This window comes from Rosa chinensis, chromosome 4 (genome assembly GCF_002994745.2).
Source record: "Rosa chinensis cultivar Old Blush chromosome 4, RchiOBHm-V2, whole genome shotgun sequence".
In the NCBI taxonomy this organism is placed as follows: Eukaryota; Viridiplantae; Streptophyta; class Magnoliopsida; order Rosales; family Rosaceae; genus Rosa; species Rosa chinensis.
The window spans coordinates 60,577,883-60,589,913 of record NC_037091.1 but is presented as its reverse complement, the minus strand read 5'-3'; the positions used below and the strand labels follow the sequence as shown (position 1 = coordinate 60,589,913).

Here is a 12,031-nt window from a genome sequence, read left to right as displayed (position 1 = left end):
ATTTTTTGGCCAATCAGCCAATTGCCCATTAGATGTTTAACCCCTTCATGGTTGCTTACATATCTTAACCTTTGATTCCATGGCAAAGGTGGAGTTTTGGGTCTTGCAGGGTGATACTAATTTTGTTTTTATGTCACATGCAAATTATTAAACTTTTTTTTAAAATAGTTGGAAGCTCTCCGTGATCCATCAAGCTCTATAGAATCAACGAGCAGTGTTACAATCCTAACAGCTTATGATAAGAAAGATTCTAACTTTGGTGCCTAAAAGTGAATAGTGAATAAATGGAAGACACAAATTCTGCATTCCAACAAAGAAAAGTATGAGAAATTGAGTTAAATAAAATCATTATGTGAGGAACTATATATTTGGCCACCTGAAGTCAACATATATAACTACCCTTAATGGACAGATTCTCTGCCGACTAGCTCTAACCATGACAAATACCAAAGATCAAAAATGCATCAAGTTAGAAATTCACCTGTTGTTTTCTTCTCTTAGCATTGTTGTAAGACATGCAATATATTAATACAAGGTCATATTGATCAATGTGGACAAGATGGCGTCTTGTTTGTCTCATAGTTCCTGCCTTCCTGGATATCCAAAATTAATAATCATTAACAACTAAAAGAACAAAGTTAAATAGTGAACTGAGTCAGAGAAAGAAAAACACAAAAACCAGAACCATGATTTTAAGCTTCCTCTGTGTGTTGATTCTCTTAGCTCTGATCAAGGCCTTTCACAAACTATGGTGGATGCCGACTCGCATTCAGAATCTGATGGTTCTGCAGGGAATCAAAGGTCCTTCTTACAGATTTCTCTATGGGAACGCCAAAGAAATTATTAGCATGCAAAACGAAGCGATGAGCAGGCCAATGAAATTATCACACGATATCTCTTCTCATGTTCAACCCCATATTCATGCATGGTCCAAGAGTTATGGTATTACAAGTCTTAACTCAACTATAGTTTCTTTATAAACTTTGTTCATAGATATAATTTAGTCATTGCTGCTACACAGGGAGGAATTTTCTTCAATGGTATGGTCCACAACCTGTTTTGGTTGTTACAGAACCTGAATTGTGCAAAGAGATCCTCCTTAACAAAGATGGAGTTTATCCAAAACCGAAAGCTTCTAAACTCGTGAAGAAACTAGTAGGAGATAGCATTTCGGTGACAGAAGGTGAAAAATGGGAAAAGCTGAGAAAGCTGTCTAACCATGCCTTCCGTGGAGAGAGAGTAAAAGTAAGTTCTAACTGCAGTTTACTGGAATGTGTTTATAAAAAAGAGAATCATCAAAGTTGCTAATAATTGCATTTGTGGTATTGTGTTGGTAGAATATGTTTGCAGACATGAAAGCTAGTGCTGAGACGATGGTAGAGAGGTGGAAAGGTCATGAAGGGAAAGAGATTGATGTGGTTGAAGAATTTAGGTTGTACACTTCAGAAGTAATTTCAAGGACAGCATTTGGCAGCAGCTACTTAGAAGGCAAGAACCTTTTTGAGAAGTTGTCAAAGTTAATCGTCATAATCTTCCGAAATCTTTTCAAAATCAGGTTTCCTGGCATTAGGTAACTTGCTTGCTCTCTCAATTTTAACCCAAAAATCGATCATTTCCTTTAGTATCCTTTGATTGGTGAATATATATCACTGGTCATGATCACTTATTAAGTTTAGACTTTCATTCAAAATCCCAGTAAGGTGTTTAGAACCAGTGATGACATTGAATCAGACAAACTTGACAAAGGAATACGTGACTCCATAATGGATATTGTTAAGAAAAGAGAAGAGGAGGCAATCATTGGAGAAGAAGACAGCTTTGGGAGTGATTTTCTAGGATTGCTTTTGAAGGCTCATCATGGTACAAATGACAAGCAGAGGATTTCGGTGGATGAATTGGTTGAGGAGTGCAGGACGTTTTACTTTGCTGGACAAGAGACCACCTGTTTGGCTCCAAAACCAGTTGGCGTGCAAACTGTCTCTTTTGAGCCTTTTGGGCTCAAACACCACCAATACTTTGCTTGCTTGGACTGTTCTTCTTCTGGCACTCCATCCTGAATGGCAAGATGAAGCAAGAAAGGAGGTCCTGCAATTATTTGGTAAAGAAAATCCAACTTATGATGGCCTTGCCAAACTCAAAACTGTAAGAACGTCGATAACTCAGTTAAAATATGCTTGTCAAATTGGTAGATATGTGCAATTAAGTTTGAAACTCATCTTCATTTGTTGACAGTTTGATTTTATTGATGCAGATGAGTATCATCAATGAGACTCTAAGGTTATATCCTCCTGCTGTTATGCTTATAAGGAAAGTTGCAAGGGAAGTTAGACTGGGAAAAATCATAGTTCCTGCTGATATTGAATTGCTTGTCCCAACTCTAGCACTTCACCATGATCCTCAATTATGGGGACAAGATGCGACACTCTTCAAACCAAAGCGTTTCTCTGAAGGGGTTGCTAAAGCTACTAATGACAACATGGCTGCATTCATGCCATTTGGATTGGGACCTAGAATATGTGTAGGCTTCAACTTTGCCACCATTGAAGCAAAGATCGCTCTGTCAATGATTCTACAACGCTACTCATTCACCCTTTCCCCGGCTTATGTCCACTCGCCTTCTCAGTATCTCACTGTTTGCCCACAGCATGGAGTTCAATTATCTCTACGCTCACTTTGAGCTGTGGAAATAAGAGGAACTCCCCATAGAATCTTGCAGTTGGTGTATTGGATATGCTAGCTTATAAAAATGAAACTGCTAAACTGATTGTCAAGAATCAGAATAGTTGCTGATATGCCATCTCCAACCCAAATAAATAAACATCATATTTCTGAGTTAGCATGTGCAATCCACCACTAGTTCCACTGCCAATACATTTTTAACATTTCTTAGTTTGCAGACATATTGTAAGTCTTTGCTTGAAAGGGTGGAGATTTGGTCTTGTCGAGTTGAAACTTTGAAGTATGAAGCTCACTACAAATAGCTAAATCAACAAGCTGTACAGAACCATACCTGGGTGAGGGAGATTCTAACTTTGATCCTAGAAATGAGAAGTGAACAACTATATAGAAAACTATTGAGTACAACAACAGACATTTTGCATTCCAGCAGAAAAAGGAAAAATTCAAGTTTGATTGGACAAATGTGGTACATACCAAAAGTCATAAAGGCCTATGTAAGGCGTTATTATGTGTAGCATCAGCTTCTGGTAATCTACAGAAAAATAAAAATATGTGTATCACTAATGCAGCCAAGGAATTTTTATAAGTTTGTGATGGGATTATGTCAAGAAAACAAAATCAATAAGAAAAATGTGTTACTTGGAAGGCCTGCTATTGATCTTTTCAATCTTTCTGTGTTTTCCTACTATAAGCTTCTAGAATAGTTTATCACTTCTGTTAAACCACCTAATTAATCCTCTTTGTCCAGATTCAATGTATTTCCTAATTGCTTGATCTTAGCTTCCTCTCCATTATGTAATTGCCTAGACTAAGGATTTAAATAGCTAACTCATTGTAATTGCTTAGACTAATTAAGGATCTAGATAGCTGTAATTTAGTAATCCTTTGTGTATATAATGCTTACCTCTCAATGAGAAGAATACACAGCAAATTCTATAAACATTTCAACTTTTACCATAGGGAAGAATTTTTTCAGTGGCATGGTCATTTGACTCAAATGGTGATTACAGAACCTAAGGTGTGTAAGAAATACTAAATATAACAAAGATATGTTGGAGAGAATTGGATAATTGTATTGTATTCATCTCACCATGAGGTTTATATAGGGTTACATCATGTATACAAAAGGCAATACATAATAGTTATACTAATCAATCGCACATTACAAGTATATCAATCGCATACATTATGAGTCTGTCAATCGCATACATTAAGCAATACCAATTGCATGAATAGTCATTATCATTTACAACACTCCCCCTTGGATATTTCATGTCAATAGTGTTGCCTCTGCTATACGCTTCTAAGTTGCCTCGTCAAAAACCTTGCCAAGTAATAAAAACTCTGTGGGAAAAAAAAAACCTTGGTCGAAGGAGAAAAAGAGCACAACGCGCGTGAATGTGGAGTAGTCGACATCCTTCCACACTCCCCCTTGTGCCGCTCAAACTCGGTGATGACATTTTGACCTTGCCAGGTAACAAAAACCCTGTGAGACAAAAATAACCCTGGTCGAAGGGCAAAAAGAGCACAACACGTCCTTCACTCTTGGAGATCAAACATGTAGACATCATACCTCCCCCTGATGTCAAGGTCTCCCCCTGATTTCTAAAATTATGGGAGTTCGGATAACTTTCTTAATCTGATGCTCTTCACATGTTTCTCGAAGGTGGATTTAGGTAACGACTTGGTAAACAAGTCCGCTACGTTATCCTCTGAACGGATTTGATTCACTTCAATATTTAGAAGTGTTTGTTGCTGATTGTAAAAGAACTTAGGCGATATATGCTTGGTGTTGTCGCCCTTGATGAAACCTAACTTCATTTGCTCAATACAAGCTGCATTATCTTCATAAATGCATGTAGGTTCATCTGTGGTAGACTTCAAACCACAAGTTCCTCGAATGTGTCTAACTACAGACCTTAGCCATATGCATTCTCGCACGGCTTCATGTAGAGCGATAATCTTTGCATGATTTGAGGAAGTAGCAATAAGGGTCTGCTTTGTAGACCTCCAAGATATCGCAGTGCTTCCCATGGTAAAGACATAACCCGTTTTGGAGCGACATTTGTGAGGGTCAGACAGATACCCTGCATCAGCAAAACCCATCAAGACATCATTGTCATTTTGATGGAAGGGAGGAGGAGCACGAAAGGTGGCGTTTTGCCTTGTGGAGTCCGATCCCACACTTCTATTATTTCTTTTCTCTCTGTAGAGATAGAACAAGCCCATATCAATTGTACCTCTCAAGTATCGAAAGATTGTCTTTATGCCAATCCAATGGTGGCGTGTTGGCGCAGAACTGTGTTGAGCTAACAAGTTCACTGCGAATGAGATGTCTGGTCTTGTGCATTGAGCTAAGTACAATAATGCGCCTATTGCACTTAGATAGGGCACTTCAGCCTCTAATAAGTCTTCGTCCTCATCCCTTGGACGAAACGGATCTTTTTCAGGCTCAAGACTACGACCGATCATGGGAGTACTCATAGGCTTTGCTTTATCTTCATTAAAAATCCTTAATAATTTTTGAGTATATGCTGACTGATGGATCATAATCCCATCACTACGGTGCTCGAGTTCTAGTCCGAGGCAAAACCGTATTTTCCCAAGATCTTTCATCTCAAATTCGAATTTCAAGTACTTAGCAATTTCCTTTAACTCATCGAGAGTTCCAATTAGGTTCATGTCATCGACATAAACTGCTACAATTGCAAATCTGGAACTTGTCCTCTTTATAAACACGCATGGGCATATTTCATTGTTGGCATATCCCTTCCCAATCAAGTAGTCACTTAGACGGTTATACCACATCCGTCCGGATTGTTTCAATCCATATAGTGAGCGTCTCAATCTTATTGAAAACACGCTTCGTGGTTTAGAGCCACTTGACTTAGGTAATTGAAGTCCATTTGGAACCTTCATATATATCTCTGAATCTAGATTCCCATAGAGATATGTTGTAATCACATCCATAAGCTGCATGTTAAGTTTTTCAGAAACTACCGAACTGACAAGGTAGCGGAACGTTATAACATCCATTACGGGAGAATATGTCTCCTCGTACTCGATTCTAGGGTGTTGTGAGAAACCTTGCACCACAAGGAGGGTTTTATATCTAACAACCTCATTTTTCTCATTATGCTTTCTAACAAAGACCCATTTATGGCCAACATGCTTTATACTTAGAGATGTCAGCGTTATAGGGCCAAATACCTGTCTCTTTGTTAGTGAATCCAATTCAACCTGGATCGCATCTTTCCATTTAGGCCAGTCTGCTCTTCGTTGACATTCCTCAACGGAGCGAGGTTCGATATCATCATGTTCTATAATTCTTTGAGCAATAGAATATGCAAACACATCATCAAGGATAATAGAATCTCGATTCAACGTCTCATGTACACTAGTGTAATTCATGGAGATCTCCCTATTCCCTGGAATTGGTTCTAACATTGGAGTGTCCCCCAATGATGTGTCTTGGACATAACCATAATCCGGAATATCTTCATGAGACGGGTTATTTATGTCAATGATTAATGGATCTTTCTGTGCCAAACTCGCTTTCTTTCTCGGGCGAGAATCCATCGAACCTTTGGGCCTCCCACGTTTCCTTGCTGGGAGCCCGACCTAAGCCACATTGCCATCACTATTAGTAGTGGAGGCGCCATGCCCAATACCCCTAGGGGTGGCGCCATGTCTATGATTTTTAGGGACATCAATCCTTGTAGGCACGTTTGCAGCATGTATATGTGATCTCCGCACTTCAATTTCGGACTGTGCGGTTTGGGGATCAAGATAAGATAAAGTGGGGACAGACCACGACAATTCCTGTCGTTCCTGTTGAACATTATTGTTCCTATCTCCCCCTAACGATGGGAAGACTGTCTCATCAAAGTGACAATCCGCAAATCTAGCGGTAAATAGATTGCTGATCAAGGGTTCTAAGTAGCGGATAATGGTTGGAGAGTCATATCCAACATAAATGCCTAATCGTCTTTAAGGACCCATTTTGGTGCTCTGTGGCGGCGCAATTGGCACATAAACTGTACACCCAAATATGCGTAAGTGTGAGACATCAGGCTCATATCCAGTAACCATCTGGGATGTAGAAAAGGGTTGAGTGGCAGTAGGCCTCAAACGAAAGAGCACAGCTGCATGCAATATTGCATAGCCCCAAGCAGAAACAGGGAGATTGGTGCGCATAACCAATGCTCTAACGACCATTTGAAGTCTTTTAATGGCAGCTTCTGCGAGACCATTTTGGGTGTGAATATGAGGAATATGGTGTTCAACCTCAATCCCAATGGACATGCAATAGTCATCAAACGTTTTTGATGTAAACTCTCCAGCATTGTCAAGACTAATTGACTTAATAGGATGATCAGGGTGGTGAGCCCTTAATTTAATGATTTGTGCTAGGAGTTTAGCAAATGCAGCATTTCTTGTGGACAATAGCATGACATGTGACCATCGTGTCGATACATCAACCAACACCATAAAATATCTAAATGGTCCGCAAGTTGGTTGAATAGGTCCACAAATATCACCTTGGATTCTTTGTAAGAATGGAATATTTTCTTTAGTGTCCTTTGCATAGGATGGTATCGATCCTAATTTTGCTAAAGAGCAGGCTTTGCAAAACGAAAGATGGGCTTTAGAATCAACCAGGGAAGTATCTGGTTAAGCCATGAAGTCACAATTGACTTTAGAAGTAGAAAAAGGAACTAAGGAGGTATTGGTGGCGTCAATACCACTTTTGGGCCATAGAGGGTAGGCGGCGCCAGCCCTACCTTGGATCTAATTTTGGTTCTGACTCCTTTTCATTTTGAAAAGTGGATGTCCGTGTGAAGTCTTTAATATACGGATCATCATATCACGACCTGGGTGTCCCAAACGATCATGCCAAAGCCTATATGTGTCAGAATCTCATAAGTCATCTCTCATGACATGGTTGGATTCAATAATTCGAATAGTGGTTGCATACAACCCACTAGATCGACACATAAGTTTCTCTAATACTCGTTTATGTTCGTAGTCATTAGAGGTGATGCAAAAGAACTCTTGTCCATTCTCACAATGTGTTTCCACATGAAAATCATTGGCTCTTATATCTTTAAAACTCAATGGGGTCCTTCCAGCCCTAGGAGCATATAGAGCTTCAGTGACATTAATACTTGTGCCATTTGACAACATAAATTGAGCTGGTCCTCGACCATGAATCAATTGTGATGGTCCAGCCATCGTAGTCACAGAAGATCAACTAGGTGTCATCCATAGAAATAGTTGCCTGTGTCGCAATATAGTATGTGTGGTGCCACTATCAACAAGGTGTTCCAACTCTCCAGGAAACATACTGAAAAATAATAAAGTTCGGATTTAAAACATGTCCATGATATCGTATTATTACGATACTTTATTAATAAAGATAGCCAATGATTACATCAAAGGTCCCAAAAAGTCTAATCCAAAATAAAATCAAACTAAGACACATAGTAGTCACTCTATTCGTTTGGTAACTCCAATCAAATATGACCAGGAAAGTAGAGAGAGATGTTGGTGGAGCGAGACTCTCTTAAGTACCATTAATCTCAATGACTTTCCTAGACATCATATTTCATTGGGTGCACCACATAAGAAAGAGTTTAATACAATTGTCATTTATTGACTAAGGCATATTGCCATTACAAAAATTCTTGAAAAATAAAAGGACTAATCTAATCAAAGTCTGCTGCATCCTTGTGCACTTCATCGTCAGCTTTAAAGTCCTCTGTGGTGAGATGGATGTCTCCACCATTTTCTTCTTCCTCTGTAAGGTACACTTCTTGCTCCCTCAGGTCCCTATATGCCCTATATCTTGAAGCTAGTTGCTCGCTTGCCTTGCATTGCTTGAACCAATGCTCACTTGATCCACGATGACACATGTCATTGTGGTTGCCTCCCTTTAACTGAGGTGCACATTGTGCACGTTGTGGGCGTTCCCTAGGAGGGTTGGTGCCACTACCACGAGCCATAGCGCCTCCACCACAAGCCATGGCGCCACCACCATGACCACCTCTCCCACGTGTGGCATTGCCACCACGTGTATCCACACCAAACCTGCGGTTTCCTTCCTTGTTAGGGCGGTTATATGGACCCATACGTCCCTCATATCCCTTATTTTTAGGGTTCCGCTCATTGCGCCCTCTTTTAGGTGCATTATAATTCGCCTCATGAACGCTTTTAGTTCTAATGGGCCTTGAATTATAATTCCTCACGAGTATGTTATCATGTTTCTCAGCTACAGATATGAGATTGATAAGCTGATGAAACCTCATGATCCTTCCAGCATTGACTTCAGTGCGGTATTGCTTTGATACCACAATGGCTGAAACGGGGAAGGTGAAGAGAGTTTTCTCAATTAGCTCTTGCTCTGTGACAGGTTGTCCACAAAACCTCAACATGGACTGTAGGCGAAGAGTTTCTGAATTATATTCAGCAACAGACTTGAAATCAGCAAAGCGCAGATTATTCCATTGAACCTTCAAGTCAGGGAGGAGGGAATCTTGGACATTGCCAAAGCGCTCTTCTAGCGTTACCCATAACTCTTTTGCATCCTTGATCGACATATACTCCAATCTAACTGCCTTGTCCATATGGCGTCGCATCAAGATAACTGCTTAAGCATGCTTTGTAGGTGTTCGCACGAACACACGATCCGGGTTAGGTGCCTGGATTATGGGTAATATTCTCTTTGAAGTGAGGTGGTTCTCAACATCGGTTACCCAACTGTGGTAATCCAAGTCTGTTGAGTCAAGCATAGGAAGGTCGAGTCTAGGTTCATTCGACATCCTGAAAATAAGAAGAGAAGATATATTCGTTTTGGAGCTAAACTTCCACGAAAACTAAAATAATAAGATTTCCGAGCTATGCTACCAAGAAAAAAATTTCCAAGAATCTCTTTTGGGTTAGACCAAACAATAAGGTTTTAATATGGTCACAATTTGATGCTTACGGATGCTCTTAGTCCGAGCATTATGAACACTCTTAGTTTGTTAAGCGTGAATCCCCACAATTCCGCTTTATTAAATAATCGAACCCATGTTCGTATATTGAAAATCCTGCAGAAAGTAAAGGAATTTAAAAGACAAGAAAGCAGGAACTTTAATCTTTAAAACTTACTTGTTGAAATTCGGAGCAGATTCGCTTCTGAACAGCTCCCATTTCGAATGGTGTACAAATCTCAAAACAACTCCAATAGGGTTCCTCCCTGACCAACTTTTTTGCTCTCTCTTTTCTTCCTCCTGCTTCCTAAACCGCCTCCTTGACTCTCTCAGTCGACTACCACCTCAACTGCTGCTCTTCCTATAACACCACCATCTTCAACCGCTTCTTCATCGGAGATTTCAATTCCAGGTCGGGTTTTGTCTCCACATGGCGGTCTATTTCAGTCACCAACAACAAAATCCCACCTCCAAACTCACCATCTCCTTACCACATAGCAAGAGTTTTTACTACTGCTTCAAGCTATAGCTTAAGCATCAAGAAAATCAGAACTCACTTGATAAGTTTTCATTCCTCACCGTTTTCGGCTCAGGGTTTTGATTTGGTTGAAAACCCTTTGTTTTCTTTGGAAAAAAACGTTGTGGGTTTTAGTTTTCTTGGCTATTGCTTATGTATGTGTGTGGAAGTTTGAATCTTTGGTGGTTTTTGATAGAGATGAGCTCGAATTTTGATTGAGATTGGAGATGGATGAGTTCGAAATGCAAAACCTCGAGCAGAGCACTCTGTTCGTGGTTGCTTTACATAGTTGAAATAGTTATAATATTGGGTTAACGGTGGAGGCTTTATCGGGAAATGAAGGAAACAATATTAGACATGGGTTTTTGCCTTTTAAGCTTCTTCTGCTTTGTTTTGTTGAGTTTTGGTTTTGGGGGGTTAAATGTTGTTCTTTTCTTGGCTGGTTAACAGAGAATTAAATTAGCAATGATATTTGTTTAGATTGAGATGCTTAATTAGAACATCATACATAATTATAGATGGTTGGTTTTTGTAGTCATTCGTCAAGAAAAGTTTAATGAAGATCATAATTTCATTGTTGTTCTGTTTACCTTTTGCAGATTTGATGCGAAAAAGTGTGCACTTGATTGTTTTGGCGCTGTTCCTTTGTCTGTTGTGTTGCACTATCTTATTTTTATTCAGGTATGTATTATTCTGTGGTTTACTTTCATATAGAGCTTATATGTTTGTGCTTTTTGTGTTATTGGATATGAGTGAAGATCATAAGCACGCTAATTTGTTTTTTTAAGTGGGGCTGTATTTCTGGAACTTAATTATTTAGGGGTTGTCGTCGATATCGTTTTATATTGTTTTCAGACATTCATACATATACACAGAAAGAGATAGGGGTTTAGCTAGGCTTATATAAAATGGTCAAATGCGAGTGTGCAGCTATTACTTAGGGGTTATCAATGAAAAACTATTGCTTGAACTCATGTGAAATAGTTGTTCTTACAATGAATTGGACACGGATGAGATTTCTTCATTGCCTGACTGAATTGAATTGTGTTGTTGCGATGTTGGCATTCTTTGCTGTAAATCATAGTCGCTTTTGTTTTTAATTTAAGTTAGAAAGTTGAGTTTTTACAATGTGAGAAATTCAAATTAATATTATAAATATTATCATAAACTTGCAGATAGAACATTAGGGTTAATTTAATGTATTGGTATCGCTGAATCAGTTTATGATTTGTGATTCTTGTGAATAAGTTTTTTGAATTATTCGCAATGAGTGTTATTATTCCTGCTGTTGTGACCGATTAGATTTCTATCCTTTTATTTTCTGTTTGTGGATTGATTGTTTTATGTGCTATGTTTATAAATGCTAGAGTTTTTGATTACTCACTCCTTCTGTTTGCATTCATTATTTTCTTTTCTATAGTGTTTCAGTTGGTTTCATTGTTTGGCCTCTTTTTGTTATGGATTCCAGAACTTAATTTTATTTCTTTCAGTTGTTTAGAAACTGTGGGTTTGAAAATGAAATATACTAAGGTTGCATTTTACAGAACTATAATTATGTTTAATTTTTTCATTGCTTTTTATTTTATTAATTTTTTTTATTATTCTGTAGATTTTGGAAACAGCGCCCTGTCAGAATTTCTAATTGCTTCAAACTCAGGTATAGATCTTAAAAGAATGTGGATTAATTTATGCTTGGTTATTGAATGGATGATCATACTGTTTCTTGCTATACTATGTTAATTCTGCAAGGTTTTGATAACATTCATCTAAGTTTTTCCTGATGATTCAGCTTTCTTAAATCTGTCTTGATTTCACCCGGCATCTGGATTTTCCAGGATAGTAGGAAAGGGTACTTACGCTT

The 12,031-nt window shown here is 38.7% G+C and overlaps 1 protein-coding gene across 1 annotated transcript; it reads left to right on the top strand.

Moving 5' to 3' along the window:
• The first annotated feature begins 686 nt into the window (after positions 1-686).
• Positions 687-2,677, top strand: LOC112199696 (cytochrome P450 CYP749A22). Its single transcript, XM_040518820.1, has 6 exons — positions 687-942; positions 1,022-1,245; positions 1,338-1,570; positions 1,697-1,937; positions 2,005-2,150; positions 2,257-2,677. The coding sequence occupies exons 1-6, from the start codon at positions 687-689 to the stop codon at positions 2,675-2,677; spliced, it is 1,521 nt and encodes a 506-aa protein (XP_040374754.1).
• The last annotated feature ends 9,354 nt before the right edge of the window (positions 2,678-12,031 follow it).